Source organism: Mus pahari, chromosome 16, assembly GCF_900095145.1.
Source record: "Mus pahari chromosome 16, PAHARI_EIJ_v1.1, whole genome shotgun sequence".
Lineage (NCBI taxonomy): Eukaryota > Metazoa > Chordata > Mammalia > Rodentia > Muridae > Mus > Mus pahari.
The window spans coordinates 41,208,056-41,234,735 of NC_034605.1; the positions used below are offsets into that span (position 1 = coordinate 41,208,056).

The 26,680-nt window shown below is 44.9% G+C and overlaps 1 protein-coding gene across 2 annotated transcripts in view; it reads left to right on the plus strand.

Moving 5' to 3' along the window:
- The window catches only part of Dsp (desmoplakin), a 47,640-nt gene extending 20,960 nt beyond the window's left edge, over positions 1-26,680 (plus strand). The window contains exons 5-24 of one of the 2 annotated variants that reach the window (XM_021215221.2): positions 283-411; positions 1,306-1,356; positions 2,586-2,747; positions 3,899-4,003; positions 4,732-4,827; positions 6,004-6,129; positions 6,620-6,772; positions 8,663-8,817; positions 9,591-9,717; positions 10,493-10,694; positions 11,333-11,559; positions 12,621-12,787; positions 13,095-13,233; positions 14,125-14,318; positions 15,236-15,398; positions 15,982-16,065; positions 17,511-17,618; positions 18,361-18,459; positions 19,306-21,600; positions 22,822-26,680. In XM_021215221.2, the coding sequence (XP_021070880.1) occupies positions 283-411; positions 1,306-1,356; positions 2,586-2,747; positions 3,899-4,003; positions 4,732-4,827; positions 6,004-6,129; positions 6,620-6,772; positions 8,663-8,817; positions 9,591-9,717; positions 10,493-10,694; positions 11,333-11,559; positions 12,621-12,787; positions 13,095-13,233; positions 14,125-14,318; positions 15,236-15,398; positions 15,982-16,065; positions 17,511-17,618; positions 18,361-18,459; positions 19,306-21,600; positions 22,822-26,052 (8,013 nt within the window). In that variant the 3' untranslated portion in view covers positions 26,053-26,680. The remainder of the gene's footprint in view (positions 1-282; positions 412-1,305; positions 1,357-2,585; positions 2,748-3,898; positions 4,004-4,731; positions 4,828-6,003; positions 6,130-6,619; positions 6,773-8,662; positions 8,818-9,590; positions 9,718-10,492; positions 10,695-11,332; positions 11,560-12,620; positions 12,788-13,094; positions 13,234-14,124; positions 14,319-15,235; positions 15,399-15,981; positions 16,066-17,510; positions 17,619-18,360; positions 18,460-19,305; positions 21,601-22,821) is intronic. The other variant, XM_021215224.2, reaches the window with a different exon arrangement.

Below are 26,680 nucleotides of genomic sequence, written 5' to 3' on the forward strand. Positions count from 1 at the left end.
CCTCCTTTTCCTCCTCCTCCTCCTCCTCCTCCTCCTCCTCCTCTTCCTTCTCCTCCTCCTCCTCTTTTAATTGAGACAGGGTCTTGCTGTGTACTTAGGCTGTGTACTTTAACACCTGTGCTCAAGTAATCTTTCTGCCCTAGCTGGGTGGTTGTGCATTTTGAGTTTTATCTGAGGCAGAGCCATGAACAGTATCTCTCCCAACCTCCGAGGCTCTAGAGAAAGGAATCTGTTGTGAGGAGGGACCATAAAGGGTGTGCTCCCCTGTCTGTCTTGCTGCAGGAGGAAATGGACATGGTGGCCTGGGGTGTGGACGCTGGTACAGTGGAACAGCACATCAACACCCACAGAAGCCTCCATAACACCATTGGGGACTACCGCTGGCAGCTGGACAAGATCAAAGCAGATCTGGTACTTCTCATATTCATCGCGGAGTCTATAGAAGGGTGTATCATTTAGGCAAATTTGTCTGAAACACGAGACTATTATTATCTTCCCAAGAGACTAGAAACTAAAACAAAACCAACCCCAAAACTCTATTGTCTAAAAGGGAAGTGGAAAGAGGGTTTATGAGACCTGGAGAAGGAGATGAACCAAATGTTAAGCGCATTTAGGGTATCACAAGTTGACGGTCTATAAATAAGTATTTGCAGATGTGGTAGCCAGAAAGCAAAGTGTCACCTACCAGAAGAAAATGAGACTAGCATGTAGCTTATATTGCTGGTGAACTGGTGAGTAAGCTCCTAGGTGGGAATAGAGTCACATTTGTCCTGAGGGAAATTGTGTCTCACATACCTCTCCTGGGCTGGAAAAAAGTCCGACTTGGGGAGAGTGGAGGATGAAGGTACAGGATAGTGTGCTTCAGTGCTTGATCCCCACTCCGCCCCCCACCTCCTCTCCCATGTATGATCCACTAAGTGTGATCTTTAGACCAAAGTTTTCATTTTTCACTTTGCCCTGCCTTTTTTACAATTTAAACCTTACTCTTGTTCACTTGAGTGTCTGCTCAGCTGTCTCCTTCATGGTTCTAAGATCCGAAGGATCCGAAATCAGATTTCCTTCAGCAAGTTTTTAAGTGACGGAGTATTTACCTTGTGGAGAAGGGACAAGTGGCCAGGGAGGGGGGGGGGCCTCCAAACTAGCTGGGGAAAGGTCACTGTGGGCAAAAGACTTAATAGAGCAATTGCTTCTTTTTACTGAGAGAGCTGAGGCCAGCACCTTAGAAGGAGACGTAGAAGGGGCGACAGTTTCTGTAGACCTCAATGAAGGGGACCTTATAATTATCTGCATTCTCTTATCTTCCAGCGCGAGAAGTCAGCAATCTACCAGTTGGAGGAGGAATATGAAAACCTGCTGGTAAGCTCGTTTAGCCTCTGCTAATTCAGTTCAGTTCCTCAAGTGGTAAATGTCTCTGGGGGACCCATACACTGGCTTAGAGTTCAGCAAAGAGCCTGCGTATACACTGACCCCTGCGTTTGTAGCTTATAGTTTTGTGTTGCCAGTGATTTTCTGTTTTAGAACTGAAGTTTCAAAGGTTTTGGTTTTTTTTGTTCTGTTTTCTGAAAGCATGCCTAGCACTGCTCTGTTTTCGAGTTAAAATTTCACATCAATGATGCTCCTTAGATGCATCTAAAGTGACAAAGGATTGCAGCCTTTTTTTTTGTTTTGTTTTGTTTTTTGTTTTTCGAGATAAGGTTTCTCTGTATAGCCCTGGCTGTCCTGGAACTCACTTTGTAGACCAGGCTGGCCTCAAACTCAGAAATTCACCTGTCTCTGCCCCCCACCCCCACCCCCTAGTGCTGGGATTAAAGGTGTGCACCACCAGATGCTATGTCGGCTGCTCAGCCCTAGACCAGAGATTTCCACTCTTCTATCTGTTTGGCTCATCTTATTTTTACCTTTTCCATATTTCCTTGCTGGCTACAGGGCTTTTGAGATCATGTAGCTTCTGGTAACACACTTTTCTTCCTGTTGAGATGAGCATAAGACTAGAACTTTAAGTTTGTGGGGGAGTCTATTTCCCCCTAACTATCTAAAGTTATTAAACCCAAGTATCATTAGCTTTTAAATTTTAATTTATTACAGTTGGTGTGTGCGTGTGTGTATATATGGAGATACGCATATGCTATACTGGATGTGGTGGTCAGAGAACAACTTTGTAGAGTGAGTTCTCTTCATGGGTCCTAAGCTCAGGTCATTAGGCTTGTCCAGAAAATGTTTTACCTGAGCCATCTGGCTGGCTTCAGATTTGAATCATTGTCTGAGTCAAGCCTCTTCAGAGACTGGAGATATAGCTCAAAAGCAGGGTGGTTCTCCAGCACTAGCGATGCCCTGAGTTTCCCCAGCATCAGGAGAAAAGCTAAGAATGACCGTTTGGAAAGACTGAATCTGAGATAGCCACGGTCCCACAGGCATCGCCCATTTAGACAGGGCCTCTGTCCTATACCGGGTGAATGCAGCAGGTTAAGAGGTTTTAGCCTAGCCTCAGATGGTTTCCGTAAAGAACTCTTATCTGCACAGTCTGCAGAGAACACTGTGTCATTATACTGTTGTCATCCTAACGCTGCTCTCAACCCTGTCTGCAGAAAGCCTCTTTTGAGAGGATGGACCACCTGCGGCAGCTGCAGAACATCATCCAGGCCACCTCTCGAGAGATCATGTGGATAAATGACTGTGAGGAGGAGGAGCTGCTGTATGACTGGAGCGACAAGAACACCAACATCGCTCAGAAGCAGGAGGCCTTCTCTGTAAGATGCCCTGCCTTGTGTTTGTGTGTGTGTGTGTGTGTGGAAGGGTGGCGGTTTAAATAATTTGATCAGCCACTTGTTAGTGGGTACACTGTTCAGTGATGTAAAGTTTATTTAGTTTTATTTAATGTGTTTGGGTATTTTGCCTGCATGTGTATCTGTGTACCATGTGCATGCAGTACCCATAATTGCCAAAAGAGGGCATGGGATTCCCAGGAACTGGAGTTGCCAAAGCTTGTTAGCTGCCATGTGGGTGCTGGGAATCAAACCCAGGTCCCCTAGAAGAGCAGTCAGTGTTCTTAATCACTGAGCCATCTCTCCAGTTTCTCCCCCTTTATTTTTTAAAGAGATAGGGTTTCCCTCTGTTAGTCAGAAAGGCCATTACATAATCATCTTGCCTTATCCTACCAAGTAGGGACTACAGGATGTTCTATTGCTGGCTAACCATCCCCACACCCAGTTCATTGTTTAATTAATATCCATGACGACAGTGTGATTCATGAACAGTGTGGAGACTAGTCCATTCAGAAACCCTAGAGTAGATGGCACTAGACAAAACCTGAAATTTGCAATCCGAACATGTTATGTATTGAGCACCTGCAATTTGAAAATCAAAATCCAGAATGCTCTCTCTTAAACTTTTTGAGTGCCATCGTGATGCTATAAGTAGAATATTCCACACCTGACTTCAGGTGACAGGTGGCAGTCAAAATCCAAGGGCCCCCAAAATACTATATAAAATTACCTTCAGGCTATTGGGTAGAAAACAAAAATCTTTAGGTTTTATCTTTAGGCTCGGGTCCTATCTCCAAACTATCTCTCTGTATATTCAAATATTTTACAATAGTAAATCCCAAATCTGAAACACTTATTGTCCCAGGCGTTTGGAGTTAGAGATGTTCAACATGTATCCGAGGCAATGCTATTCATTACCTGAGTGGTCTTGGTCAGGTCACACACCCAGTTTTGTCTCAGCCCCTTACTAGCCTTGGTTTCCCGAGTGGGTGTGGTTCTTGAGGACAATGGTGTAGGAGTTTTCAGCATCAGTTGTTTCCAAAATGAAGTTTCCTGTGTAGCCACCTCTAAATAGTGTAAGGTAACAGAAATCTAACTGTGACTCGCTGTAAGGATCTGGTCCTTTCTTTTCACAGATACGCATGAGTCAACTGGAGGTCAAGGAAAAGGAACTCAATAAGCTTAAACAGGAAAGTGACCAGCTTGTCCTCAATCAGCATCCAGCTTCAGATAAGATTGAGGTCGGTTTCACGGGATTTACATCTCATTAGGGAAAACATCGTAAAATTTGACATCTTTGTGGGCGAACGCTTCTTCTCCATTACGAAGCTGTGCCAACTTTATTTTCTAGTTTAGGATCATCACCCTAGGCTAGGATTCAGCTTTTTGTTTCTCTCTGGGAAATCCAAAAATATTTTAGACTCTACCAGATGATCTCTGTCACAGCTAATTCACTTTGTTGTTGTGTCACCAACTCAGCTATAGATACTGTGTAAATGAACAACCAGGGTCATGTTTCAATAAAGCTTTATTTATAAGTAAAAGCAGTGGGCCAGATGTAGCTCTTGGGCAGTATTTGCTGTCTTTTGCTGGAGACTGCGATCTGTGAGGAAGACTCAGGACGATGGCGGTGATGTAGCACATCTTCCCCGTGATCTAGCTCCTGTTTCAGAACAGGCTTGGAGTTCCAGAGGGAATCCCACACTGGGGCTGTACCATGTCTGTTCTGATTGGTCAGAAAATACTCGATTAAGGCAAGACCCGTTTTGACTGGTGTCCCTTTGATGGTAGCTGTTTGTAAGAACTGTTTGCACCAAGAAACCTCAGGTGGAATATTCTGTCTCCAGTTACTAGACACTGGGTGAAATAGGCGTCTTTTTCGCCTGGCTCACGGGTCTGTGTAGAGGCAACCTTCTGTGTCTCTGAGTGGGCATGAGGCGGCTGACATCTTGACATTTTCTTCTTTCAGGCGTATATGGACACTCTTCAGACGCAGTGGAGTTGGATTCTGCAGATCACCAAGTGCATTGATGTCCATCTCAAAGAAAATGCTGCCTACTTCCAGGTTTTTAGACACATCTTTTTTTTAAAAAAAAATCTATATTCATTTGTGTGTGTGTGTGTGTGTGTGTGTGTGTGTGTGTGTGTTGGCTGCTTGCCACAAAGGGAATGTGGAGGTCAGAGGACAACCTGCTTGAGTTGACTCTCTTCTTCCACCATGTGGGTCCCTAGTGATTTTCAGGCATGGCAACAGGCATCGTTACCCACGGAACCATCTTGTCCACCCTGTCAGATATATTAGAGTGGCCAAGGAGCTGGGAGAAGAGTGTCGATAACAGTGATGAAGTCAGGTTCCAGCCTTCTGGAATTACCATGTAATTGTGTAATTTTAGAACAAGTCACAACTCTGGGCTTCAGTTTCTCGTGGACCAAACAAGGAGCTCAGACCCCAGGCTGAAGTTCTCCAGGGAACTTTTCCTAGTCTAAAACAAATACACCACGTGCATGCATTGTATGGCTGAGGCGTTTATAAACACATATGCTGCACAGGTTTGGGACTAATGGGGTCATGTGCTTTGCCATGTCCTCACTACCGTCTTTGGAGTATGCTTTTGAAGGAAGGTAGCGATCTTAAAGATAATGCATAAATCCTACTAACTGCCCTTAGTTGAGAGGAAGAGAGATTTGTAACATGGTCAGCAGTCACCTACCCTGCTACCAAGCCTATGAGTGTTCTCTGCTTGAATAGTTTCCTTTAATCACGAAGCAGAGGCTTATGTTGGGGTGATGGCTCTTGAAACAGAACTACTAAATGATCGTATTGGTTGGATTTTCCCCAGTGTTAGGAAAACACCCAGGATAATCAAATGTATACAGGGAAAACATTGATTTGGTTGACAGTTTTAGACAGTCCAGTCTGTGGTCCATGGTCTCCACTATTCTAGTTGGTGAAGAGGTAGTGCCTCATGTTATGTGGGGGGGGGAGGGGAGCTGGGGGGGGGGAAGTGCCAGAGAGCCAGGGGAGGAAGTTGAGGCGGCTAGGGTCCTGATTCTCTCTGAGGGTACAACCCAGTGATCAGACCACCCACGATGCCCCTTCTTTAGGTATCACTGTCCCCATTAGCGCCACCCCAGGAACCCAGCCTTTCGAACACAAGCCTTTGGGTGACATTCAAGAGCCAAACCCTGGCATTTTCTCAAGTTCCTTTTCATTGACGAGAATTGTTGTCATCCCCAACAGTTTTTTGAAGAGGCCCAGTCAACTGAAGCCTACCTGAAGGGCCTGCAGGACTCCATCAGGAAGAAATACCCCTGTGACAAGAACATGCCCCTCCAGCACCTGCTGGAGCAGATCAAAGAGCTGGAGGTACTGTGACACACCCAGACCCACAGCATCTGCAAGGGGTGGTGGTGAAGGGGGTGGTGGTGGTGGGGTGTCTAATGCATCCTAGACACAAGGTGGGCTGTGATGGAATACAGCCCACACCTCAATTCTGTCATCTTTCTGTGGCATCTCTGTGTGTCCAGGTACTGTACGGAAGAGCTTTTGCTTCAGTATCTCAGTAACTTACTGAAAACAGGAGCAGAGAGAGCACCATGACTTAACTTGACAAGACCCTTGGGAAACACATCTGATACCTTATCCACACGGCCCTCTCATGGAGATAGTCTTTCCTGCTCAATTATTTCAAAAGGTTCACTGTGGGAGGCTGTGTTATCTCATGGTGTATTTCTGGCTTATCATCACTGATGGAACTGTAGGGACATTTAACTCTGATGTTCTGGCAGCTTCTTCAAGAGGTCTCTAAAGCTCACAGGGCACTCGTGGTAAAGGCGGGTTGTGCTTGCCATTGCAGAAAGAACGGGAGAAGATCATCGAATACAAGCGTCAGGTGCAGAACTTGGTAAACAAGTCCAAGAAGATCGTGCAGCTGAAACCTCGGAACCCAGACTACAGGAGCAACAAGCCCATTATCCTCAGGGCTCTCTGCGACTACAAACAAGACCAGGTGTGTGTTCCCCGCTCGCTCGGAAGCCGAGCAAAGCCTTCCTTTTCTTTACATAAGCTTCTGTCAATCAAGAGGGCAACACTGATCTTGGTTTCAATAAGTACCCTAGTTGAGTCTTTTCTAAATAAAGCCATCACCTGATGAACCAATGCGGTAACCAGGAGCTGAGTCACTGGGAATTAGCAGGAATTAGGACAATAGCTGCTTCCTCTGGATGCTGGGGAAGGATGGCAACTCTTCGTGCTGGGCTGAGCACAGACCACCTCTGAGATCCTCCCCTCCCCTAGACAATGGTAGTCCTGAAGGTTTACAACCTTCCAAAGGTTGCCTTTTTCCTTCTTGTGGTACCTAAAGCTTGCTTACTTGTGATCACCCCATCTTAAAGTTTCAGACAAGATAAATGCAGATGAGAAATAGCATTGTCATGGCTCCTGTAAAGTGAGCCTCCTGCAGAATTTTTGGCAGTTCTGGATCACATCAATCCTGTGGGCTCTGTGGGAAGTTTTATACTGGTTGATAGCGATGGGTTAGTTTCCGTTCTTATCTAGGAATTACAATAAAATTCTGAAGAATCTAAGGGACAAAATGTGTTTACCTAGTTAGAAGAGCTTTATGAGATACGGGTCTGTTCTACCCTGTGACGTGTTCTAAGAACTTGTGTGGGGAGAGAGAAGCAAGTTGGACTGAACATGGCGGCCCACATCTGTAATCCTAGAACGTGGAAGGCTGAGACCGAATTCCCTTACATACAAAGGTAGCCCAGGGAAGAGAGTGAGACCTTGTTTCAACCAAAACTGAACAACAACAAAACCAAAAAGTCAATAAAAACAACAAATAAAGCAGAAAGGGAAGAAAGGAAAGAAGGAAAGAAAAAAGAATAAAGAAGGAAAGAAGGTATGGAAAGAAAGAAAGAAAGAAAGAAAGAAAGAAAGAAAGAAAGAAAGAAAGAAAGAAAGAGACAATAGTAGATTGGATTGAAATATGAGGTGAAAATTTATGTTTAGATTCACAGTTGCCTTAATACGCAGGTTGGTTTTTTTGGTTGCTTTGGTTTTCTTCTTCTGTGGTGTGAGGGATCAGGGCTAAGAAAGCACTTTGTCACTAAGCTGCACCTCCAGCTCTTCAGTAGCCATGTTAGGAAGCTGGATGCAGCCAGGTGTTGTGGCACATACCTACTTAGTCTTCACATTCAGGAGGATCTCTGTGAGTTCAAGGTCATCGTGGTCTAAATAGTGAGTTTTAGGCCATACCACCCAGGCTGCACAGTACAATTCTGCCTCAATAAAGGGGGTTGGAATTAATTATTTGTATTTATTTATTTATTTATTTATTGACCACTGAACCTAGGGTCTCACACATGGCCAGCTTTCACACTATCACTGAGCTACATGTCCAGGCCTTTTTTTTTTGTATTTATTATCTTGAGATATAGTCTTCCTAAAATGATCAGGTTACCCTTAATCTTGCTCACATCCCAGGCAGTCTTTGAACTTGTAACCCTCCTGCCAATAGCTACCAGGTTACGTGGAAGTTCACGGAGAAGGTTACTTTTTTTATTTTTACAGACTGATGTCAATTTAAGAGCAAATATGACTGAGACAAGTGACTCTCCCATACTAAAGTCTAATATAGAAAGCAGGAATTCAAAACAGGAAGAAAATAAGATGGTTTACCTGTGGGAGAAAAGGTTTTCTCACACTCCTGAGCGATCTTTGAAGAGTCTTTCTCTCACTCAAGATGCAGCTGACCCTGCAGATCCCCTTTCGGTTCACATGTGTGATTTACATACAGGTCTTGTTTGGGAGTGTCACAATTGTCTTCATTTGATGGGGAAGTGTAGGAGGACCAACAGTTCCTATGGTATCATTTTCACCCCTGTTTCTTTGGCAGAAAATTGTACACAAGGGGGATGAGTGTATCCTGAAGGACAACAATGAACGCAGCAAGTGGTACGTGACCGGCCCCGGAGGCGTGGACATGCTTGTCCCTTCCGTGGGCCTGATCATCCCGCCTCCGAACCCACTGGCCGTGGACCTTTCTTGCAAGTAAGTTCTGAAGTTCCTAGAAGCTGTGACTCTGAATGATGGAGGGCAGGAAGGCTGCTCACAGCAGTGTTTTCTTATTGTAATCTCCCCCCAGAAAAGGCACTTCGTGCAGTCACAGGTTTATGTTGAAGATTTTATTATGGATAAAAGAGAACATCTGACCATATTGGAGAGCCAGAGGCAAGCATGAGTGACATTTGCCATGCCCTTTGGAGCTTCTGGTTTTGAAGTTTTCTCTCTCTCTCTCTCTCTCTCTCTCTCTCTTTTTCTCTCTTTCTTTTTTTTTTCAAATCAGTTATTTCAAAAGTAGTCACAAATATGACGTGCCCCTTATGGCAGAAATTGTTCAACAGTCAGTAGAACATACGTTTTATAGGCTGTCCATATCAGATTCTTTCACATGCTTTAGATTGGAAATCTTGAGCCCCACACTGAGTGGAAAGTATTGGGAAATGTTCTCCCTTCCTCTCCTGCCCAGGGTTCAGGGGTTGTCCGAATTTAAGCCCTTTGCAAATTAAAACGCTGCTAATAGTCAATATAACAAACAACTGGATAACCTATCTCAACCAGGATGATTTGAATGGTCTCTACGACTATAGATAAAGTCGAGTGTGTACTTCTGGGAAGTAGGTTAGTCTCAATCTATTGACATATTGGCAGTTTTGAAAATCATACAATAACCCCATAAGATTTGGTTTAGATTTATGGGCAGTTGTGCAAACCCATCCAGGTTTTCTGTTTGGGCTGGAGTGTTTTCCCTTTCTGCCTTTCAGGATTGAGCAGTACTATGAAGCCATCTTGGCTCTGTGGAACCAGCTCTACATCAACATGAAGAGCCTGGTGTCTTGGCACTACTGCATGATAGACATCGAGAAGATCCGAGCCATGACTATTGCCAAGGTATGTCTCCAGGGCTGTCTAAAGGGCCACGTGGTTCAGGACACCTATTCACTGGGCAGATGAGGATTTTGTTTGAGGCCTCTTAGTCTTTCACAGGACTGGTCGGTCCACTACTGCACAGAAAGGGAAGGGACTCACGGATAGAGAACTTACTTAGCATTCATGAAGCCTGGGGTTCTTCTGCTAGTACCACAAAACAAGGCAGGACCAGCACAGGGCTGGTTGGGAGGCAAATAGACATATCCCCTGAAGAGACCTGACGAGCCAAAATACTTAGGGAAAAGACAGTGTGGGTCCCCATCTTCTTAGAGATAATCGGAATGATATCATACATATCCATGAGAACAAGACAGATGGGGAAGTCAGGAGGAATTCTTGGAAGATCTCTGAAAGCATACTTCTAAGGCAGAGGTCCTTAAAGGCGTGGTTGGCAGAGCCGTGGGTTGAGTAGTCCTTTAGTGAGGTGATAAATGAAGAGAAGAAGACAGGATAGGAAGCTTTCGGTCCCTTGAGCCCCTTTATCTTTTAGAATGGCTATGCTATGTTTGCTTTATTTGCAGTTGAGTTTCTGCGTACTATTGTGTTTGAATAAAAAAATCCTGCGAAGGAAAAAGCCACCAGCAAGCTACTGCTGTGTTTCTTAGAAACACCGATGAAGCCCCCAAGACATTTTATATCTTAGCCTATGATGAGGGTTGCCCTGAGCACTCTGTCTTGCGTGGGGGCATGAGGGCATTCATGTCTCCCCAACTCACTGTACCCGATTCACTTCTAGCTGAAAACGATGAGACAGGAAGATTACATGAAGACCATTGAAGACCTTGAGCTCCATTACCAAGACTTCATCAAGAACAGCCAAGGCTCGGAGATGTTTGGAGATGATGACAAGAGGAGGATGCAGTCTCAGTTCACGGATGCCCAGAAGCACTACCAGACCCTGGTCATTCAGCTTCCTGGCCACCCACAGCACCAGACAGGTCAGCCTGGACCATCTGTCTTCTTAGTATCTGTCACATAGGTGGTCTGAGAAAAGAAAGCCACCTGTGCAGAACTGTTTCTTTGAAAGACACTTAGTATGCTATGTGTTGACATAACCCAATACCTGAAACTGGACAACTGGTAAAGAAAGGACATTTATTTAGTTCGTTACCCTGATGGCTTGGGAATAGTATGGAGCCTGGCGAGTGATCTGTGGATTTGTTGTAACACTCAACAGAAAAGCAGAAGTGGGAATGGTGGCATGTACAAAAGTTGGAATGCTTTTAGAATAAGGCACTCTATTGAGGTCTGAATAGTGCCAGGGACTTAAGCATCCCCCAGGAGATGGACAGTCATGCTTGCTGAGGGTGGTACCTCATAATCTAATAATCTACTAGACCTACCTCTTAAGGGCCCTGCTACGTCAGGACATTTCCATTAGGGACCAGTCTTCTGGCACAAATACTTGAGGGACAGCAAGCCTTATCTACTACACAGCAGATATATAAAATAATTTGTATTCCAGAGTTCTAGAATCTAGTCACAGGGAGTAGGCATATTTTTATACAGTTGAGGTACCTAGCACCTTGCCCGCTTGTCAGTCTCTCATACTTACGGTCCTAACTTATTTTTACAGTCACCAAAACCGAAATCACTCACCTGGGTGCCTGCCCAGATGTCAACCACAATAAAGTGATCGAAACGAACCGAGAAAACGACAAACAGGAGACGTGGCTGTTGATGGAGCTGCAGAAGATCCGCAAGCAGATGGAGCATTGTGAGGCCAGGATGATGCTTAAAAATCTCCTGCTTGCAGAGCAAGGCTCTACACACCACATCACCGTGAAAATCAACGAGCTCAAGGTAGGATCTGCTATGGTTAATCTCCCGATTCTGCAGGTTCTTATGCTTATCTGTAAATGAAGAAAACCACCCCGTGGTGTACATGTTTGTAGGCAAGTGTATTTGATTTCCATTGCTATGCTAAAAATGCTTTTAAGGTTAAAAGCTAATCTTAAGAATCACACAGCTACAGTGCAGAATGTGTGTGTGTATGTATATATATATATATATTCTAAGCTTGCGGTATATTTACACTATGGAAGATATATTTATTTTAAATTATGGCAAGGTCAGGGAGGTACAGGTACATGAGTATGGGTTCCCACAGAGGTCAGAAGAGGGTATCAGATCCCCCATAGCTAACGTCATAGTCAACTGTGAGCTGCCCCAAGTAGGTGCTAGAAAGCCACTGTGCAGGCTCCCAACCACTGAGTTTCTCCAGACCAACGTGGAATATTATCCAGTTTTTAAAGAAGAAAAATTGAAAACTGTGTGAACCTGGGGGATGTTAGGCTGAGTGAAATGGACCAAGGGCAGAAAGACAGACAGTATGCAACCTCACTTACAAGTCTAATTTAATAAGGAGTCAAACATATAGAAACACATGCCTGGTGATGACCAGGGGTGGGCCAGGGAGAAAGTGCGGAGAATGTAGGTCGAAGGGTACATATTTGCAGTAAGATAGATCTGAGATCTGGCATGCAGCAGGGGACTGCAGGTAATAATGTACTCCTTGAAAGTTTGCTACGGGAGTAGATTTTAGGCGCTCTTACCATTTGCATGTACATAAGCAATACGACAGGTACCTGACAGGTTATGCAGAGTAGGACAGCATGCTGCCTACCTTAAAGCATCTGATTAAAAATGACCTCAAAGCCAGGCGTGGTGGTGCACGCCTTTAATCCCAGCACTCGGGAGGCAGAGGCAGGTGGATTTCTGAGTTCAAGGCTAGCCTGGTCTACAAAGTGAGTTCCAGGGACAGCCAGGGCTACACAGAGAAACCCTGTCTCGGAAAAAAAAAAAAAAAAGACTTCGAAAGAGTCGCACAGCTAGTGACTTGTGCTCCCCTCCTTTCTTGACAGAGCATACAGAACGACTCCCAAGCCCTCGCCGAGGTTCTCAATCAGCTTAAAGACATGCTTGCCAACTTCCGAGGCTCCGAAAAGTACTGCTATCTGCAGAACGAGATATTTGGACTATTTCAGAAACTGGAAAATATCAATGGGGTTACAGATGGCTACTTAAACAGGTGTGCACTGCCAATGTCACTCAAGGATAGTCGGCACTTTCAAATTTCCTTTTGTTTTCCCTTTTGGTGTCAGGGATAAAGCCCAGGGTTCTCTCAACAACCCACATCCCCAACGCTGTCAAGCTTCATTCTTGCCTGATTTCGTTCGTTGTATGTGCTTGGCCTGTTGGAGATTGTGCCTTAAAGACCCCCCACCCTCCTCTCAACTGATTTTACATTACCCTGTTTCCCAAAAGTGACCGAGAGCCAATAGTAACCATCTGGTTACATCACTGGAAACTTTAGCCACATCTTTTGCTCTTTGCAGCCTGTGCTCCGTGAGGGCCCTTCTCCAGGCTATTCTGCAAACGGAAGACATGCTAAAGGTCTATGAAGCAAGGCTGACAGAGGAGGAAACTGTCTGTCTGGACCTGGATAAAGTGGAGGCTTACCGCTGCGGGCTAAAGGTAACGTAAACAGTTGGAACTATAGCCTGGACCCTGAGAAATGATGGGAGAGCTTGGCCCTCTTCTACGAAGACTCACTAAGTTGTCATGGGTGTTTTATTTTTAGAATTATTGTAGGTTTACAGGAAAGCTGACAGGATAGAGCCCATATACACTGTACCTAGTTCCTTCAGTGTCATACATTTGTATGATCTACTTGATATGATTGGTGAGTTGGTAATGACATATTGGTATAGGCTAACATCCATGCCTTTTGTTTTAAAGGGAGGCTCTCATGTAGGTCACACAGGTCTCAAAAGCACTATATAGCCGAGGTTGGCCTAGAACTCCAGCTCCTCTTGCCTCCACCTCGTGGCACTGGGATTATAGGGGTGCACTACCCCACCCAAGATGTACAACTGGGTTTCATGGGGTTAGGGGCCTTTTTGCTTTTTATTGTTCACACATGACTAATGTCCGTCATTGACAGAGAACTCTGTTTTCCAGTGCCCATTAGCTGGAACAGGATGGAAGTGATTTGTAATGGGAATCATTGGTGAAGTCCTAAGTTAGAATGATGTCTACACACCAGGGCCTCTCAGCCATGTGTGATAGTTTATGCCTGTAATCCCAGAAGTTGACAGGCAGAGACAGGGGGATTGCTATCTTGGAGATACTGAGGATCCAATCCAGAGCCTCGCAACTGTTAAGCTTCTCCAACACTGAGCTATGTCTCCAGGCCTTCCTCTTTTAAAGTCAAGGATACGAGCCAATATGTATGTAGCTAAGAATGGTACTTGGCCTCAGCACCTGAAGTAGAAGTAGATAAGTAATAAATAGGGTCTCGGGGGTGGCATACAGTGGTGGTGGAGGAGATTAATTCATGTGCACCTTTCCCCCTTTAACTTGCAGAAAATAAAAAATGACTTGAACTTGAAAAAGTCACTGTTGGCCACCATGAAGACGGAGCTGCAGAAAGCACAGCAGATCCACTCCCAGTCCCTTCAGCAGTACCCGCTCTATGACCTGGACCTGGGCAAATTCATGGAGAAAGTGACCCAGCTGACAGACCGCTGGCAAAAGATAGATAAGCAGATAGACTTCAGGTGTGTCGGCCTCCTTCCTTCCCCGGGGTCCTCCCGTTCGGTGGTTCAGATCCCACCAGCGGTATTGCCGTCAGAAGTCGGGGGCCTGTCCTGGGCCAGCCTGCTTTCTGTCATTAGTCCTGACCATCTCTGAACAGTTTATACAAACGCACTTATGTAGGGTGTAGGCTTTTGTGAGTGGCTTCCACACGGTGTGTAGCTTCCAGGCGCCCTGTCTCTTGTGGCATGCTGTGTGCATCTCATTTATTTAATCTTGGTCATTCATTGTTGTGGTAGTGGGGGATTGAACCTGTGACTTTCCCCATGCTAGACAAGTGTAGTGCCTTTGAGCTACTCCTCAAACCCCCTGATTTTTTTATTTTTTTTTTTAAATTGGGTCATTGGGTCATGCTATATTGCTCAGGCTGGTTTGGAACCTGAGCTCTCACTGCCGCAACCTCCTGAGTACTAGGATGATTGGCATGTGCCACCACATCTGAGTATTTTTTTAATCTGTCTTTAAAAAATAAATTAAATTTCTCCCCAGTTAAATTTTGTCTATTTTTTTTAGGTTTTTATGGGGGAAGCGGTAAGATAGGATCTTATGTAACCCTGGCTGTCTTCCAGTGCTTGGTGCGGTCAAGATTGGCCTCAAAATCTTGATCTTCCAGCCTCTGCCTCCCAAGTTCTGCCACACACAGCTTTTTCATCTCTCTTTATGGCTGGCAACTATTCCTTTGTTTGGAATTGTATCATAGTTGATGGATATTAGGGGTTTTAGTTTTGAGATATGATGAACATTCACATATAAGCTTTTGTGTTTGTAGGATTTCAGTTCCTTTACATAGACACCAAGGAGAACTGCTGGCTGACTTAATGTGTTACATATTTTAATATGTAATGAGTGTCTTAATAATTTTATGCATTTTTTTCCATAGATTGTGGGACCTGGAGAAACAAATCAAACAACTGAGGAATTACCGGGATAACTATCAGAGCTTCTGCAAGTGGCTATATGATGCCAAACGCCGCCAGGACTCTTTAGAGTCCATGAAGTTTGGAGATTCCAACACAGTCATGCGGTTTTTGAATGAGCAGAAGGTATAGCCCGACTCCAATGCCCTGCTGAGATTAGCTAGTTTTGTTTAAGCTGTGTTTGCCACTAGTTTGAAATGATGAATATTTCATGTTATGAATCCACCTTGTGAATCTTTAAGGAGTGTGGGATATTAGAAAGAAATATGACCGAAGAATAGTAGTAGTGGAGGTTGTTTTGTGTCCTAGTAAGGAAGCATTAGAACCAAGACAGTGAGTGAGTGCATGCATTGCCTGTAACCTCAGGAGCTGGGGGTTCGGGCAGAGATAGGAGAGTCTTGAGTTCAAGGCCAGCTTTGACCCTATCTCAAAAAGGAGAGAGAGAGAGAGAGAGAGAGAGAGAGAGAGAGAGAGAGAGAGAGAGAGATATGCCTATACAGTAGTGCTAATTGAAAATCTCCACTTATAAGTAATAAATTAGAGGCTTTCTTCTCCTGTCTGAATGGAGAAAAGTTCTTTTCCTCTCAAGCCATTACTGAACATGAGTCCATATAATAATAGACTGAAGGGGGAGAAAATAACAACCATAGAAGTGAAGTAGCACTTAGATTTGTATGCTTTAACATTTGAAATATTCCATCCTGTATAGAACCTGCACAGTGAAATATCTGGCAAACGAGACAAATCAGAAGAAGTGCATAAAATCGCTGAACTTTGCGCTAACTCAATTAAGGTATATCGGTTCCATTAAGAATGTGGGCACACTATGGGAGGGTATAGAATCTAAATTCGCTGTATGCACCTATGAGAATACCAAAGAGTTTTAAAAAAAAAAAGGTGGTTGGTGATGGTTGGCCAGATGGCTCACTTAGGCAAGGGCGCTCGCCACCAAGTCTGACGACCTGAGTTGGAGCCCCACAGCACAAGTGTCAGGAGAAAACTGAATTTTGCAAGTTGTCCTCTAACCTCCACATGCATACACTCAAAAGAAATAGTTTAAAGATTTAAAAGAATGTTGGTATTTCATCAAGAATATTATTAATTACATTATTTGTTGTTTTGCTTTAAAGCCTATAAACTCATTAAAGATAGTGACCATGTATATTCTGTCCTGAAGAACCTATGTAAATTTGCCATTCACTGAGTTCAGGGTAGAGAGATAGCCATTCAAGGCTCACACTTATTTTTAAAAATAATTTACTTACATTTATTTTATGTGCATTGGTGTTCTTCCTGCTTGTATGATTGTGTGAGAATATCAGATCCCTTGGACTGGAGTTACAAATAGTTGTGAGCTGCCATGTAGGTGCTGGGAACTGAACCAGGTTCCTTTGGAAGAACAGCTAGTGTTCTTAATGGCCAAGAGTTTGGGTCCTGTTTATTTTACTTCATTGCACTTTGGAAATATCCCTGTGGAAAGAGCTAATCTTTATTCATTAGGTCAGCACTCTGTGCAAAAAAATGAGCATATTTCTTTTTTTTTTTTTTGCTTGTTTATTCAAATTTTTTTGACTTATTTTCTTTTGAGATGGATCTCACTATGTAACCAAAACTGGTCCATCACTGCTGATTGTCCTGCCTCAACTATTGAATGCTGGGTGTGCACCACTATGAATGCACCACTCTGCCTGGCCTTCTTTGTGCTCTTTGTGATTTTTTTTTTCCACTTCCATCCCAGCTCTTCTTCCCGGTGTTGTTAAATTTTTCCCCTTTTCTTTTCTTTTTTTTTTTTTTTTATTATTATTGGGCCCTAGGGCCCAATAAAATTTTTCCCCTTTTTTTTTTTTTTTTTTTTTTTTTTTTTTATTATTATTTTCTTTATTTATATTTCAAAGAGCATATTTCATTTATTAACAATATTAACTGATTATTGTTAAGGGCCTTTGTGAGAGGTTTTTCGAAATAATTTGATGATGTAAATCGGTGGAATTATAACTGTTAGTGACTGAGGCAGGGGTATTGCTGTGAATTCAAGGCTAGCCTGGACCAGACAGTGAATTCTAAACCATTCAGGAACACAGTGAGACTTTGTCTCAAAAACTGAAAACAAGCAAAGATGGGTTTTCTAAGGACTGGAGTATATAGCTTCGGGATACAGTATTTGCCTAGCAGACAGTATCCTGGGTTTGAATCACCGCCAACACAAAGATGCTTCTCCTAAACTTTGTTATTCTGCAGGATTATGAACTGCAGCTGGCATCGTACACCTCAGGGCTGGAAACTCTCCTGAACATACCTATCAAAAGGACCATGGTTCAGTCCCCATCCGGGGTGATTCTGCAAGAGGTATGTAGTAAGTCATTAACCTATCTCGATGTTGACCATCATAAGCCATTATGTATCTCTTACTGTGTGTTGTCACGTCTACCTTCTTTGCCCTGTTTCCTACCTTGCTGCAATCCATCTCTGGTACAGTGTCCACCTTAATCCAGGGCTTAGACCAGTCTCCCTTTGGTGTGAATCAGTACACAAGACCCAGTTTAGTTAGGAAATCATCTGTGGAAGTCTGTGTGTGTCATTTATACACTGGACGGGACTTGCCGAATTTGGTGAGGTAGACTCCTAAGAAGTGGAAGTTGTGTAGGAGATTTCTAAAAGACAGCTTTCCCCACAGATGTCACAGAAGGCCAACTGGAATGATGAGGACGGAACACAGATGGCTCAGGTCCTTTGTTTTGCTGGATTTCTAGATTCTGGGTCCAGCAGAACCGATAAATGGGAATTTACTGTTAATCTTATAATGCCACTGTTTTATTATTATTTTTAAATATTTATTTTATGTTTATATGAGTATACTGTTGCTGTCTTCAGATACACCAGAAGAGGGCATTAGATCCCATTACAGAAGGTTGTGAGCCACCATGTAGTTGCTGGGAATTGAACTCAGGACTTTTAGAAGAGCAGCCAGTGCTCTTAACTGCTGAGCCATCTCTCCAGCCAGTTTTATGATTTTAAGAAGGCAAAATTATTCAACTTGTACAGAATTTTTTTAAAAAAAAACGATATTTCTTTTTCTCTTTCCCCCAAGGCTGCGGACATTCATGCGAGGTACATTGAACTGCTTACGAGGTCTGGAGACTACTACAGATTCTTAAGTGAGATGCTGAAGAGTTTGGAAGATCTAAAGGTAATTCATTTCTTGAAGTTTTTTTGTTTTTTAAAGAGAGAAATAGCATAGAACCTTGTCATCTCTGCTTCATTATAATACAATTTGGTCAAATTGCAGTGGTTGGTTTAATGCAGTTTGAGTGTGGGCTCAGTACTATGTGTGCTCTTGAGTGGCTGCTCCAAGTGGACTGAGGTGGCATTTGCCAAATTGTGATTACTTTGTCAAAGCTTTATGGTTTCATTTAGTGCTTTATTTATATGAAATTTTCTTTATTTATATAAAATTTCAGATAGGCTAACCATAGACTAACTGGATTTTAATCTTTAATGTCAAATAATTATTCAATTTAGTCTCCCTTAGTGAAAGTAGAACTGAATTCATATGGATATTTGCTCTGTATCATTGAATACATGCCGTATGATGGATCAAATCAAAAGCTTTTTGATTTCTCTTTATGAGACCAAACAAAATGAAAAGAAACAAAACCTCAGATTGACAATCTTCCCGTCTCTGCCTCTAAAGTGTAGGATTACAGGATGTGCTACCATGCATAATTAATCACAAGCTTTTGATCATGAGGAAAGCTATTACATTTTAAAAATATGAGGAGACTAGAGTTCAAAGTTGATGTATCATTCCCTACGATCCTGTGAACAGCCAATGGAAGCATTGTGGGAGGCATGGAGGGTCTTCGATTGTTTTCTGGTAGTTTTTATCTGATACCAGTTGTGTGTGTGTGTGTGTGTGTGTGTGTGTGTGTGTGTGTGTGAAATACATATGTCTCTGAAGAGAAAAGGTGTTGTTTCTTCCTTGTGGTCCAAAGTGCTTTCTTTTCAAAATGATTTCTGATTTTTATATCCACAGCTGAAAAACACCAAGATTGAAGTTTTGGAAGAGGAGCTAAGACTGGCCCGGGATGCCAACTCGGAAAATTGCAATAAGAATAAGTTCCTAGATCAGAACCTGCAGAAATACCAGGCAGAGTGTTCCCAGTTCAAAGCAAAGCTTGTGAGCCTGGAGGAGCTGAAGAGACAGGCTGAGCTGGATGGGAAATCAGCCAAGCAAAACCTAGACAAGTGCTACGGTCAGATCAAGGAGCTCAATGAGAAGATCACCCGGCTGACCTATGAGATCGAAGACGAGAAGCGCCGGAGAAAGACCGTGGAGGACAGGTTCGACCAACAGAAGAATGACTATGATCAGCTGCAGAAGGCAAGGCAGTGTGAGAAGGAGAACCTTGGCTGGCAGAAGCTGGAGTCCGAGAAAGCCATCAAGGAGAAGGAGTACGAGATAGAGAGGTTGAGGGTTCTGCTGCAGGAAGAGGGCGCCCGGAAGAGAGAATATGAAAATGAGCTGGCAAAGGTAAGAAACCACTATAATGAGGAGATGAGTAATTTAAGGAACAAGTATGAAACAGAGATTAACATCACCAAGACCACCATCAAGGAGATATCCATGCAGAAGGAAGACGACTCCAAGAATCTCAGAAACCAGCTGGACAGACTCTCCCGGGAGAACCGCGATCTTAAGGATGAGATAGTCAGGCTCAATGACAGCATCTTGCAGGCCACGGAGCAGCGAAGGCGAGCCGAGGAAAACGCCCTTCAGCAGAAAGCCTGTGGCTCAGAGATCATGCAGAAGAAGCAGCACCTGGAGATTGAACTGAAGCAGGTCATCCAGCAGCGCTCCGAGGACAATGCCAGGCACAAGCAGTCCCTGGAGGAGGCTGCCAAGACAATTCAGGACAAAAACAAAGAGATCGAAAGACTCAAAGCTGAGTATCAAGAGGAGGCCAAGCGTCGCTGGGAATACGAAAATGAACTGAGTAAGGTAAGAAACAGTTACGATGAGGAGATCATTAGCTTAAAAAACCAGTTCGAGACTGAGATCAACATCACCAAGACCACGATCCACCAGCTGACCATGCAAAAGGAAGAGGACACAAGTGGCTACCGAGCGCAGATAGACAATCTCACCCGAGAAAACAGGAGCTTGTCTGAGGAGGTCAAGAGGCTGAAGAACACTCTAGCCCAGACCACCGAGAACCTCAGGAGGGTCGAAGAGACCGCCCAGCAGCAAAAGGCCACTGGCTCAGAGATGTCTCAGAGGAAACAGCAGTTGGAGATCGAGCTCCGACAGGTCACTCAGATGCGAACTGAAGAGAGCGTGAGGTACAAGCAGTCCCTCGATGACGCTGCCAAGACCATCCAGGATAAAAACAAGGAGATCGAAAGGCTCAAACAGCTGGTAGACAAAGAAACCAATGAGAGGAAGTGCCTGCAGGACGAGAATTCCAAGTTGCAGAGAGTCCAGTATGACCTGCAGAAAGCCAACAGCAGCGCCACGGAGGCCATGGGCAAACTGAAGGTTCAGGAGCAGGAGTTAACGCGCCTGCGGATTGACTACGAGAGGGTGTCCCAGGAGAGGACGGTGAAGGATCAGGACATTACGCGGATCCAGAGCTCCCTGAAGGATCTGCAGCTGCAGAAGCAGAAAGCGGAAGAGGAGCTGAGCAGGCTGAAGAGGACAGCCTCCGACGAGTCCTCCAAGAGGAAGATGCTGGAGGAGGAGCTGGAGGCCATGAGGAGGTCTTTGAAAGAGCAAGCCATCAAAATCACCAACCTGACCCAGCAGCTGGAGCAGGCGTCCATCGTTAAGAAGAGGAGCGAGGATGACCTCAGGCAGCAGAGGGATGTGCTGGATGGCCATGTGAGGGAGAAGCAGAGGACCCAGGAGGAGCTGAGGAGGCTCTCTGTGGATGTTGAGGCCCTCCGGCGGCAGCTGGTACAGGAACAGGAGAACGTCAAGCAGGCGCACTTGAGGAACGAGCATTTCCAGAAGGCCATAGAAGACAAAAGCAGGAGCCTCAATGAGAGCAAGATAGAGATCGAAAGGTTACAATCGCTCACGGAGAACCTGACCAAGGAGCACTTGATGCTGGAGGAAGAGCTGAGGAATCTGAGGCTGGAGTACGATGATCTGCGGAGGGGCCGGAGTGAAGCGGACAGCGATAAAAACTCAACCATCTCCGAGCTAAGGAGCCAGCTGCAGATCAGCAACAATCGAACCCTGGAGCTGCAGGGGCTGATTAATGATTTACAGAGAGAGAGGGAAAATTTGAGACAGGAAATTGAGAAATTCCAAAAGCAGGCTTTAGAGGTATTCACAAATATTTGATCAAAGCTTCACTGTTTCTCCCGTAACTGACCCCAGATCTAATCTCCGCTGTTGTCTTGCTGCTTCCAGGATGTCTAAGTTCTCTCTCTCTCTCTCTCTCTCTCTCTCTCTCTCTCTCTCTCTCTCTCTCTCTCTTTCTCATGAACTTACTACTCAGATCTATACTGTGGCNGATCTAATCTCCGCTGTTGTCTTGCTGCTTCCAGTTCTTCTTCTTTCTCTCTCTCTCTCTCTCTCTCTCTCTCTCTCTCTCTCTCTCTCTCTCTCTCTCCTGCTCATGAACTTACTACTCAGATCTATACTGTGGCTTTAAAATCATTCCAATACCATTCACTCTTCACTGCATTGAATGCCACTCGGTTGGAAACCTGTGCTTGGCCCTGCTTCAAAAACCTTAGCATGAGAAAAACATCTAAGAGACTTCCCATAAATGTTCTGCTCTTGCCTGGAGTTTCCAGTGAGTGCAAGATCATGCACTTAGCTTGTAAGGTCCTGGGTTCAGTTCCCAACATCAACATTTTAACGTCGTAAAATACAAGGTGGTTCTTCATATCTAGTGGTCTGACTGTACGTCATCTTTAATTCAATTTTTTCCCCTCAGTGAAATTGATTATTTCTTACAAAATTTTAAATTTCCACCCCACTTAGATGTCTTTTCTGCATGCATTCCCTTGTTGCCTTTTGATTATGAGCCTAATGTTTCTTTCTGTTTGATGTTCTTTTAACAAGCCGTAATTTAAAAATAACTTCTAATTTATTTGACTTCTGTAGACAATATTTGTGTGGGGCTGGGTGGTGTGTGTGTATTTGTGCATTTGTATTGCTTTGTTAAATATGTCAGTACAGTATACCAGGTGAAATGTAGGTACAGCAGAGATGTTAACTTGGAAGAAAATTACTCTCCTTTTTTCAAACTTCATTACTGTTAAAAGTAAGGCAGGTCTACGACTTCTAATTCTGTCTATGGAAAAGGAACACGGAACAGTAAGTATGAAGCCATTTACCAAACTGGCAATCGACATTTTCATATTTTTTTCCCAGTAATGTGTCAGGTAGCAAATTAACAGGGAAAATGCAGACAGGGGAAAATTAGACTATGTTTAAAGTACATACATAGGAAAGGAGGTTAAATTTCATTGATCACATGTTAGCATCTAAACAATATTTTTTTCCCATTTCTTTCTTTCTTTTTTTGAATTCTAGGCATCTAATAGGATTCAGGAGTCCAAGAGTCAGTGTACTCAAGTCGTTCAGGAGAGAGAGAGCCTGCTGGTGAAGATCAAAGTCCTGGAGCAAGACAAGGCGAGGCTGCAGAGGCTGGAGGATGAGCTGAACCGGGCCAAAGCAACGCTGGAGGCAGAAAGCCGGGTGAAACAGCGCCTGGAGTGTGAGAAGCAGCAGATTCAGAACGACCTGAACCAGTGGAAAACTCAGTACTCCCGCAAGGAGGAGACCATTAGGAAGATAGAGTCGGAGAGAGAGAAGAGCGAGCGAGAGAAGAACAGCCTCCGGAGTGAGATCGAGAGACTCCAGGCGGAGATCAAGAGGATCGAAGAGAGGTGCAGGCGGAAGCTCGAGGACTCTTCCCGGGAGACTCAGTCCCAGTTGGAATCCGAACGCTGCAGGCTTCAGAAGGAGATCGACAAACTCAGGCAGCGCCCCTATGGGTCCCATCGGGAGACCCAGACCGAGTACGAGTGGACCGTGGATTCCTCCAAGCTGGTCTTTGATGGGCTGAGGAAGAAGGTGACCGCAATGCAGCTCTATGAGTGTCAGCTGATCGACAAGACGACGCTGGACAAGCTGTTGAAGGGGAAGAAGTCAGTGGAGGAGGTGGCTTCAGAGATCCAACCTTTCCTGCGCGGCGCAGGGGCCATCGCTGGCGCTTCTGCTTCTCCCAAGGAAAAGTACTCTTTGGTGGAGGCCAAGAGAAAGAAATTCATCACCCCAGAATCCACAGTCATGCTTCTAGAGGCCCAGGCAGCCACCGGTGGTATCATCGATCCCCATCGGAACGAGAAACTCACTGTGGACAATGCCATAGCCCGGGATCTCATTGACTTCGACGACCGCCAACAGATCTACACAGCGGAGAAAGCCATCACCGGTTTCGATGACCCGTTTTCAGGCAAGACGGTCTCTGTTTCTGAAGCCATCAAGAAGAATTTGATCGACAGAGAAACCGGAATGCGCCTGCTGGAAGCCCAGCTTGCTTCAGGGGGTGTAGTTGATCCAGTTAACAGTGTCTTTTTGCCAAAAGATGTCGCCTTGGCCCGCGGGCTGATTGATAGAGATTTGTACCGCTCCTTGAATGATCCACGAGATAGTCAGAAGAACTTCGTGGATCCGATCACCAAGAAGAAGGTCAGCTACATGCAGCTGAGAGAACGGTGCAGAATCGAACCCCACACGGGCCTGCTCCTGCTGTCGGTACAGAAGAGAAGTATGTCCTTTCCGGGAATCAGACACCCTGTGACCGTCACCGAACTGGTCGATTCTGGCATATTGAGACCATCCACTGTAAATGAACTGGAATCCGGTCAGATTTCTTATGACGAGGTTGGTGAGAGAATCAAGGACTTCCTCCAGGGTTCAAGCTGCATAGCGGGCATATATAATGAGACCACTAAACAGAAACTTGGCATCTACGAGGCGATGAAAATTGGCTTAGTTCGACCTGGTACCGCTCTGGAGTTGCTGGAAGCCCAAGCAGCTACTGGTTTTATCGTGGATCCCGTCAGCAATTTAAGGCTACCTGTGGAGGAAGCCTACAAGAGAGGTCTGGTGGGCATCGAGTTCAAAGAGAAGCTTCTGTCTGCGGAACGAGCCGTCACTGGCTACAACGATCCTGAGACTGGAAACATCATCTCTTTATTCCAAGCAATGAACAAGGAGCTCATCGAGAAGGGCCACGGCATTCGCTTGCTGGAGGCGCAGATCGCAACCGGCGGCATCATCGACCCGAAGGAGAGCCACCGATTACCCGTTGACATGGCGTATAAGAGGGGTTATTTTAACGAGGAGCTTAGCGAAATCCTCTCAGACCCAAGTGATGATACCAAAGGCTTTTTCGATCCAAACACTGAAGAAAACCTCACCTATCTGCAACTGAAAGAGAGATGCATCAAAGATGAGGAGACCGGGCTCTGCTTGCTGCCTCTGAAAGAGAAGAAGAAACAGGTGCAGACTTCGCAGAAGAACACACTCAGAAAGCGGCGGGTGGTCATAGTTGACCCGGAAACCAATAAGGAGATGTCTGTCCAGGAGGCCTACAAGAAAGGTCTTATCGATTATGACACCTTCAAGGAGTTGTGTGAACAAGAGTGCGAATGGGAAGAAATAACCATCACGGGATCAGACGGCTCCACCAGGGTGGTCCTAGTGGATAGAAAGACCGGCAGTCAGTATGACATTCAAGATGCTATTGACAAGGGCCTCGTTGACAGGAAGTTCTTCGATCAATACCGATCAGGCAGTCTTAGCCTCACACAGTTTGCTGATATGATCTCCTTGAAAAACGGCGTCGGCAACAGCAGCGGCTTGGGCGGGAGCGTTAACGACGATGTTTTTAGCAGCTCCCGACACGACTCCGTGAGTAAGATTTCCACCATATCCAGTGTCAGAAATCTAACCATCCGAAGCAGCTCTCTGTCTGACCCTCTAGAGGAGTCGAGCCCCATTGCGGCCATCTTTGACACAGAGAATCTGGAGAAAATCTCCATCACGGAAGGTATAGAGCGGGGCATTGTGGATAGCATCACCGGTCAGAGGCTTCTGGAAGCTCAGGCCTGCACGGGTGGCATCATTCACCCTACCACCGGTCAGAAGCTGTCCCTTCAAGATGCAGTCAACCAGGGTCTCATTGACCAAGACATGGCCACCAGGCTGAAACCTGCCCAGAAGGCCTTCATTGGCTTTGAAGGGGTAAAAGGAAAGAAGATGTCAGCAGCAGAGGCGGTGAAAGAGAAATGGCTGCCCTACGAGGCAGGCCAGCGCTTCCTGGAGTTCCAGTTCCTCACCGGAGGCCTTGTTGACCCGGAAGTGCATGGGAGGATCAGCACCGAAGAAGCCATCCGCAAAGGTTTCATCGATGGCCGTGCAGCGCAGAGGCTGCAGGACATCAGCAGCTATGCCAAAATCCTCACCTGCCCCAAAACCAAGTTAAAAATCTCCTACAAGGATGCCATGAATCGCTCCATGGTGGAAGACATCACTGGGTTGCGTCTTCTGGAAGCTGCCTCCGTGTCCTCGAAGGGTTTGCCTAGCCCTTATAACATGTCAGCCCCAGGCTCCCGCTCTGGTTCAAGGTCCGGATCTCGCTCAGGCTCCCGCTCTGGTTCCCGCAGCGGGTCTCGGAGAGGAAGCTTCGATGCTACGGGCAATTCTTCTTACTCCTATTCCTATTCATTTAGCAGTAGCTCCATTGGGTACTAGTGGTCAGAAGTAGTGGCCCTTCCTTAGGAGCATTTGTATGAATTTCTACTTTATCTTAACAAAGAAAACCTGGTGCTTGCAGTATAGCTGTAGAACTTTCTATGCTCAAAACGTACCTGCAATAAAATCCCAGTAGTAAAGGCTCATTTATCTCTGTAGCTTTGGGCTCAATTAATGTACCTCCATATAGTCAATGAGAAGTGGTAGTCATTTGTAAGGATAGTACACATTGAATTTATTTCTTCCGTGTTTTGATCAATTCTCTGTAACTTTTCTTGGCCTATAAGGTCCCATTTCTGTGCCTGGAGATATAAGAAGTTACACTGACTACTGGTGACTTAGTACTTATGTTGTCTCTCACTTTCTGCATTAGGAGAAAACTGCCCCCCTCCCCCAAGTATTTTGGTCCAAGTTCCTTTAGTTTGAGAACATAGATTGTATCACCCATATATTCTTGAATACACTTGTTTGGTTTGGTATTACTTTGACTATGTCCACAATAGCAGCAATCTTTGCTTTTTTGTTAGCCAAGGTTTTCTGTTTATTTGGCTTGTCATTGTCCTTGTGCTTTAAAAAGGTGTCGTTGTGAAGTTTGCTGTTCTGGCAATAAACTTTCAGACCTTGGAAA